Source organism: Megalobrama amblycephala, linkage group LG23 (assembly GCF_018812025.1).
Source record: "Megalobrama amblycephala isolate DHTTF-2021 linkage group LG23, ASM1881202v1, whole genome shotgun sequence".
Lineage (NCBI taxonomy): Eukaryota > Metazoa > Chordata > Actinopteri > Cypriniformes > Xenocyprididae > Megalobrama > Megalobrama amblycephala.
The window spans coordinates 5,149,910-5,158,626 of NC_063066.1; the positions used below are offsets into that span (position 1 = coordinate 5,149,910).

Below are 8,717 nucleotides of genomic sequence, written 5' to 3' on the forward strand. Positions count from 1 at the left end.
TTACAGGTTCACTATATAATTTGATTTATTCCCATTTGCATGATATTACATTAGCAAATCATCTTAAAGGCACATGGAAAAAAAGCAGATAAAAACATTTAAGCCCAGGCTAATGATTTGTTAGCTGATAATGCATGATAGTGACCACTTTAAAGTACATATACAGGACAGGTATTTTTTTAGCAAAATAAATTGTTTTAAATCTTTCACATGCAGATAATGCATAATCATATATTAAAATATCTGAGCAAACCAAATATGACCAAATATATATATTTTCACTATTTTCTTAATATAAGAAACACCTAAAAGCTTCCCTGCTCTTCATTGTACCAACAATGAACTCACTATATATATGGCAATAAATGCCACATGTAAGTCTGCATGCCATTAAAATCACAAATGCTCTAAAATCATTTCCAGGAGAATGTAATGTGCATTAGCTTGTTTCAGCTTGAGTCTTTTAGAAACTGCGGAAAAACTGGAGTGAAAGCTCGTAACCAAGAAACATTGTTGCAGACATTGGAAATCCCCTGATAGCATTCACAGTCGCCCCACGAAAGAAAACCTGCATTGACAATAAAAAAAAATTAAAAAGCAACAGTGTTATATTCATATTTCACAAAACTCTGAATCAGCATGTTTAAACATTAACGGTAATTAACTTACACCAGGCCTTTATAAGCGCTCTATTATTTATTTTATCTGATCTGACCCTTAAAATTACTTCAGCTGTAATATACAGTATAAAAATGATTGGTGTAATATAGTGCATATCTGAATATAGTCAAGTTGATTCGCTCATATTAAAGTGCCCCTATTATGTTATTTTAAAGGTTCCTAATGTTGTTTTGAAGGTCTCCTACAATAGGTTTGCATGCCTCCAAGTTCAAAAAAACATTTTTTTTCATAATATACATTGCACATCACCACATCTCTCAAATTACACCTTTGTGAAAATGGTTTGTTCAAAGATTCCTTCCTTTAAGGGACAATAACTCTTTTATTTAGCACAATAGTTTTTTTATTTAATTACTCTTTTAATGCACTTTGATCTTTACAGAGCTTTTACATTCACAAACAGCTATATTGTACACGACATGAAAGGTAATACTCAAAAAAGCATAACAGGTGCACTCCAAAGATTACTGACTTAAATAAAATGTTACTATTTAGATGTGACCACATGAAGCACAGGTTACCTGACCAAACTTGTTTGACAGTGTACTTGTTCCTACTTGTACTTATGGAACTATTAAGCAGCTATTGTAACTAGTCCTGCAGCTGCTGCATTAAAACTTTGTTTTGAACCCTACTTAAAAATTGTATAACATCCATCAGCAACTTACATGTATTCCCTCTGTCTTGTAACTTTGCATGATGCAATGCACAATGCCCTTGTATTTCCTCTGCTGCATTGCATCTGCTTGCAACCTGCTTTTCACCACGTCAGCAGGTGTGGCGGTGACCCACGAGATGGATCCTGTGGAACAACAGCAGAAGTGAAATCTCATGTGGAGTATCTTTAAAATGCTTGACTCCCACTAGTGTCATATTTAGGTTAAACCAGGCCCTTCCCAGAACCATAGGAGAGAAATTTATGGGAAATACAATGAGAAATCTCAAAACAATCCACCCCCGGACTCTCCTCAGCCAACAGTACACTTAATAATCTGACTGCTGAGAAATAGTTTGGTGTCATCCAGAGGTTCTGACAGAGTTTTTTTTTTTTTTTTTTAAAGAAACTTTTTCCATGATAAAGAACCTTATTTCCAATGGAAAGTTTCCATGGATTTTAAAGGCTCTTCATGAAACCATTGATGCCAATAAGGAACCTTTATTTTTAAGAGAGTAGGTAAGCATGAAAAGAATAGCTCTCTTCAACCTAGTGAACTAACTCTGTAGAGAGCATTTTAAAGTTTTCGCATATTATAATGCTTTCTAAGATACTATCTGGCCACATTTTAATGGCATGATTTTTCCCCCTTAAACCAGCAAACTCCGCCCCGCAGCCAATTCTGAAGACTTCATTGGTTGTGTCAATCACAGTGCTGACTGTGACAATGCATACTTAACCCTACCCTACACACCTAACCTTAACCACTGAAACTGAAATGTTGATTATAGATATAATTCATGAAATAATATAATTCATAAAACAATAGCTCATTATATTTTAAATTGACTTTTGTTGGACTATTGTTGTTAGCTTAGCAACATGCTAATATCAAATTCTATTGAAATCTACTGTGTTTGAGTGTTTTGAATCAGTCACTTATTAGGTTCCACTTTAGTTAGAAGCCAGGTGCCTGTGTGGGCAGTAGACAGCATCTACAAGGTTATGGAACAGATCTCATGTGTCATTTACCTGCTAAACCTCCTGCTAGCCATATGCAGCAGGGATGAGGTGTGCCACTGCCATCAGGATTCAGCCAGTTGCAGAATAATGTGTAGGGTATGAAGTACAATGTGTAACCAGGTACATCCCGCAATATCATGGCTCCTGCTCCTCGGTAGAGTCCTTGAATGCCCTCATTCTGCAGGACAGTACTAATGCAGTGCAGTGGCCCTCTGTACATAAACTGGGACTGAATCCCCATTGACCGAAGAGGGACACTCCCATTCCCAGCAAGGTTAAAGTTCTCTGAAAACACACAAAACAGTACATGAGCAATACTGTGTGTATTTTTGTCTTTTTATAGACATTTTTTTCCCACAATTGTTAATTTCCTTGTAAATGATTAGCTTTCAGTAATCATTACATAGGAATTTTTTTCTTTAACCCTTTCACGCATAGAGGTCACTACAGTGGACAGCTAATTAAAAAGCCATTTTCTTGCTTATGCATGGGTTTTGATGGCATAGTTGCACATCAACCACTACAGTGAATACTAGTTAATCATCCTATACACTGCCACCAAATGGCAAGCCTTGTATGTGGAATTTTTGTTTCCTCCCAAGATGGCTGACAGCCAGAAAAGCCAAGTTTCTCTGAAATATCCATCCATCTTAAGAGACAGGAAAAAAAAAAAAAAGGAACATCCAAGAAGTTAAATTTCCAAGTATTGATTTAAGATTGGGATAACATTCTGACTAATCATCTGTCCATTAAATTGGACATTATGCATCACTAGCTATATTTCAGCTACAATTCATACTATTACTGTGGCTGTTGTTCTTGAAAATACTTTTTTTGTCTGTAAATAAGTATATTTGTGTTATTAGATCGTAATTTGCAGTTTTAAGTAAAAGTAAAAGTTTTCTGATTACATAATGCATGTTACTTGTAATGTATTACTTTGCTCGTAACTTCAAAAAAGTAATCTTATCACGTAATGCACATTACATACTGCATTACAGTACTCACTACAACCTAAAAAAAGTACTCTGATCATGTAAAGCAGATTACTTGTAATGCATTACAGTACTGCTACATCGAAAAAGTAATCTGATTACGTGATGCATGTTACTTGTAATGCATTACATTACTCGCTACATCAAAAAAGTAATCTGATTATGTAATGCATATTACTTGTAATGTGTTACTTTGCTCGTAACATCAAAAAAGTAATTTCTTATCACGTAATGCACATTTCATAATGCATTACAGTACTCGCTGCATTAAAAAAGTAATCTGATTACGTAATGCATGTTACTTGTAATGCATTACATTACTCGCTAAATCAAAAAAGTAATTTGATAACGTAATGCATGTTACTTGTAATGCGTTACTTTACTCGTAACATCAAAAAAAGTAATCTGATCACGTAATGCACATTACATACTGCATTACAGTACTCACTACATCAAAAAAGTACTCTGATCATGTAAAGCACATTACTTGTAATGCATTACAGTACTGCTACATCGAAAAAGTAATCTGATTACGTAATGCATGTTACTTGTAATGCATTACATTACTCGCTACATCAAAAAAGTAATTGATTATGTAATGCATGTTACTTGTAATGTGTTACTTTGCTCGTAACATCAAAAAAGTAATCTTATCACGTAATGCACATTTCATAATGCATTACAGTACTCGCTGCATTAAAAAAGTAATCTGATTATGTAATGCATGTTACTTGTAATGCATTATATTACTCGCTACATCAAAAAAGTAATTTGATAACGTAATGCATGTTACTTGTAATGCGTTACTTTACTCGTAACATCAAAAAAAGTAATCTGATCACGTAATGCACATTACATACTGCATTACAGTACTCACTACATCAAAAAAGTACTCTGATCATGTAAAGCACATTACTTGTAATGCATTACAGTACTGCTACATCGAAAAAGTAATCTGATTACGTAATGCATGTTACTTGTAATGCATTACATTACTCGCTACATCAAAAAAGTAATTGATTATGTAATGCATATTACTTGTAATGTGTTACTTTGCTCGTAACATCAAAAAAGTAATCTTATCACGTAATGCACATTTCATACTGCATTACAGTACTCGCTGCATTAAAAAAGTAATCTGATTATGTAATGCATGTTACTTGTAATGCATTACATTACTCGCTACATCAAAAAACTAATCTGATTACGTAATGCATGTTACTTGTAATGTGTTACTTTACTCGTAACATCAAAAAAGTAATTTGATCACGTAATGCACATTACTTGTAATTCAATACTTTACTCATTACATCAAAACGTAATCTGATTAAGTAATGCATGTTAATTGTAATGCATTACATATTATTTAAAAAAGTAATCTGATCATATAATGCATGTTACTTGTAATTCGTTATTTCACTCATTACTTAAAAAGTAATCTGATCACATAATGCATGTTACTTGTAATTCATTACTTTACTCATTACATCAAAAAAGTAACCTGATCACATAATGCACATTACTTGTAATTCGTTATTTCACTCATTACTTAAAAAGTAACCTGATCACGTAATGCACGTTACTTGTAATTCATTACTCCCAACACTGCTCATTTCAGATGAGATTTGAAAACACCTGATTGCTAGTAGTAGCAACTTGTATGAAGTTCTTCTCTGCCTGGTAGTTGAACGGGAACAAACCCAGTTATGTTTAAATAATTGAAGCTGTATTATATATTTTTGTATATATTTTATAGTTTTCACATGATTTTATATTATTTTATTCCTTGGTTTGTTAAATACACAGAGTATTACTGTGCTATTACTGTATTATGTTTAATACAGCATCTCTTCAGTTAAAAACATAAACGCTGTCTACTCAAGTGGACATCTGCATGAAAGGGTTAACATGAATATGTTCAGTCCTACACCATGCATGACTCCAGGGTGCTAAAATGTCAAGAATCTAGCTTACCTGCAAGAACAGGTTGGGTTTGCAACTGCAGTCTAATTTTGACAAGGTCAACAGGGGCGCCCACCCCCACTGAAACCAGACCGGTCAACATGCTCGCTACAGTCAAGTCAAGCATGCTGCAAGGGTGTCTACCGTCATCATAACGATATCTGCTAATAAGGCGTTGTGTGTTGCTGAAGAAGCCGAACACCAGAGAGTTATAGAGTGTGATGCTAGCCAGTGGAAAGGACAGTCCTTTGAAAAAGCCTGTAACCTAAGACAACACAAGAGAGAGATGTCTTTGTCATAGATTGTCTACTTTTGCTTCCAAGAAAAGGAAATACCTATTCATAACATAAATGAAGTGATTTTTGATATGCAGTCCCACCCAGGGACAACTAGGAACATAGTCCCAGGCCCTGTGATGAGGGTATAGCCTACTTATTGGGCTTGGGGTGAGGGGGCCCATTTACACAAATTTTGTCCTGTACCCTGTAAATTTTAATGGTGGCCTTGGTCAGTATTGAAGGGTTAGTTCACCCAAAAATGAAAATTCTGTCATTATTACTCACCCTCATGTTGTTCCACACCCGTAAGACCTTTGTTAATCTTCAGAACACAAATTAAGATATTTTAGTTGAAGTCCGATGGCTCCGTGAGGCCTGCATGGACACTTCAGCTCTCAAGATCCATAAAGGTACTGAAAACATATTTAAATCGGTTCATGTGAGTACAGTGGTTCAATATTAATATTATAAAGCGACGAGAATATTTTTGGAGCGCCAAAAAAACAAAACAAAATAACGACTTATTTAGTGATGGCCGATTTCAAAACACTGCTTCAGGAAGCATCGGAGCACAGATGAATCAGTGTATCGAATCTGCTGTTCGGAGCGCCAAAGTCACGTGATTTCAGCCGTTGGCAGTTTGCCACGCGATCTGAATCATGATTCGACACACTGATTCATTTGTGCTCCGATGCTTCATGAAGCAGTGTTTTGAAATCGGCCATCACTAAATAAGTCGTTATTCTCGTCGCTTTATAATATTAATATTGAACCACTGTACTTACATAAACCAATTTAAATATGTTTTTAGTACCTTTATTGATCTTGAGAGCAGAAGTGTCCATTGCTCCCTATGGAGGCCGCACAGAGCTATCGGATTTCATCAAAAATATCTTAATTTGTGTTCTGAAGATTAACGAAGGTCTTACGGGTGTAATAAATGAGGGTAAGTAATAAATGACAGAATTTTCATTTTGGGTGAACTAACCCTTTAATATATCATACATAATTAATTACAATTAAGAAAAATAGGGTGTTTCTAATCATTTTACTACTTGTGTTTGAGTGTGCGTTGCCCAAGATGCTGCAATATTTTACATGAACAAGCAATTTATTAGGAAATATTTCAGATGTATTTTTTTTCCAATTAGAAGGATTTAACCACTATTTTCTTTGGGATTATTGTTTATTTTATTGCTGTAATAATTGTTTTATTGTGTCTTCAATAATACTCTAAGAAGTGACCTCATCATTAACAACATTTAAAAGGATGAAAAAAACTATATATGACTGAGCTAAATGATCTAAAATACACAAATATTCTAAATTAAATAAACCTACATTACCATAACTCCAAGTTAACTCTCCAATCTCTGAACAATGACTAACTTCAAATATTTATTTCCATGCTGTAATGCATAATTTCATTCTGTACATAAGTTTTCATATGCTTAATAAAGTTTATGAGCCTGAAGGTACAGCAAAACAAGAATGGCTCAACAAATACAAGGCTCTCTGGCCTTTTAGAGCAATTGTGAAATGGTTATTGCAAAAAAAAAAAAAAAAAAAAAAAAAATGCTTGTCAGTAACTTTATAAAGATATAAAGTCTTACATTTTCCTTTTTGTAGATTGTTACAACACAGTGCAGAGTATTCTTGTATCCTTTGCCAGCTTGTAAACGAGTCTGTAAAAAAGCACAAATGAATTTTTCATTATTCCCTGGGCTGACACTTCATTCCTAACCAAAATGTTATGCCATCCCAGTGGGTAAAAAAGGACAATAATGCCTTATGAAGTAACTTGGAGTGTAAAATCTTTAGAAAGGGAATATAAATACATAATTTATAAATGTGTAATAAATACATTTCTAATCTTACATTTGCACAAAATGCTTGACAAAACTTGGTACCTTGACTGTGTCAAGTGGATGTCCTACAATCACACTGGATGCTCCTGTAACAAAAACAGTATGCTATATATTCAAAGTGTTGCAACTGAAGTGTACAAAGTAAATGATAATGATAGATGCACTGCATAGCTTTGTAGGAGGCTCTTCTTGCAGAACACAGTGCCCGTTTTTCATGAATAAGTCACATTGTTTTGAACATTTCATGGTGGATGGGCATGCACATTAGGGCTTTACAGAACACTTTTTCTTTCAGTGGAGAACCAAAACCTGTCTTTACACCAAAACCCGTTTAAGGCTGATAAATGTAGACCGATGTTGTTTACAAGAGCGCGAAGTTAAATACTTTGTTTGGAGGCAAAGATTTTGAAACACTTGAGGCTACTGAAATGATGTGACACATATTTCGTGAAAAATAGACATGGAATTATTTTATGTAACCTACATCCCATAGGCTAACTGATAAACATAAACAAAGACGCCCCTCACGCGGATTCAAGCCATCTCTCAGTTAAACTTGTTTTTCGACTCTTTATATTGACTATTTCCCCATTTTTTTTTGGTATTTTCAAGAAAAAAAACTTTCTCAAAATGCAGATAATATCGATTAAAGTGGTAGTTTAATTGAAAATCTATTTTGCATGTAGACGCGAGGATAACAGATCAACTAGCCTACTTCACCAAACAAGAAAACTGCATTAAAAAAAGGCTAAATCGCACAATATTAATCTGCGAAAATGCACGGCTGGGGTTTGTTTGTAATGTTAAACATACGAAAGTTTCTACAAAACAAATAAAACTCACCTCCAATCCATCCTGCTACAAAATCATCCAGATGAAAGACTGTCATTGTACAACAGACTGGATCTACACTGGAGATCTCCACACAAGCGTCGGCATTGATACTGTTTAAATGTTGACGCTAAACATCCGTAAGCTTCATTTAACAGTTTGTCCGATCGATAAAAGCAAAGGTAACTTCAGCCTCATTCACATTTAAATCGGTGAGGGAGGAGAATATGGGGGCGTTACAGATATACGAAAATAGATTTGTTCACCAACATCCATAATGAGCTGATTAAAACAATTTGCTGCAGACATATTTCTCACTATTGTGTAACTGGTAAAGTGTGTAAATCTTTATCGCGAGGCTGCTGAGTTCTTCCTATATATCGAGGAATGCCTGGAATGTGGTGGTGTCCATCGAACCATATGT

At 34.6% G+C, this 8,717-nt stretch overlaps 1 protein-coding gene across 1 annotated transcript; it reads right to left on the minus strand.

Annotated features, from left to right (window-relative positions):
• On the minus strand, nt 1-8,479 carry slc25a48 (solute carrier family 25 member 48). The gene is made up of 7 exons (XM_048176775.1): nt 8,306-8,479; nt 7,505-7,548; nt 7,208-7,279; nt 5,329-5,581; nt 2,369-2,644; nt 1,350-1,483; nt 1-568 (listed from the first exon to the last, which is right to left on the minus strand). Exons 1-7 carry the CDS (start codon nt 8,349-8,351, stop codon nt 464-466), a joined length of 930 nt encoding a protein of 309 aa, XP_048032732.1. The 5' UTR covers nt 8,352-8,479; the 3' UTR covers nt 1-463.
• Between the last annotated feature and the right edge of the window lie 238 nt (nt 8,480-8,717).

Bases quoted from the DNA above. Each gene is read 5' to 3' on its own strand.
- slc25a48 (XM_048176775.1), bottom strand. From the start codon at position 8,351: ATGACAGTCTTTCATCTGGATGATTTTGTAGCAGGATGGATTGGAG. The intron at 7,280-7,504 runs GTACCAAGTTTT...GCTTTTTTACAG, and splicing joins ATCCACTTGACACAGTCAAG to ACTCGTTTACAAGCTGGCAA. The intron at 569-1,349 runs GTAAGTTGCTGA...TTGTCAATGCAG, and splicing joins ACAAGACAGAGGGAATACAT to GTTTTCTTTCGTGGGGCGAC.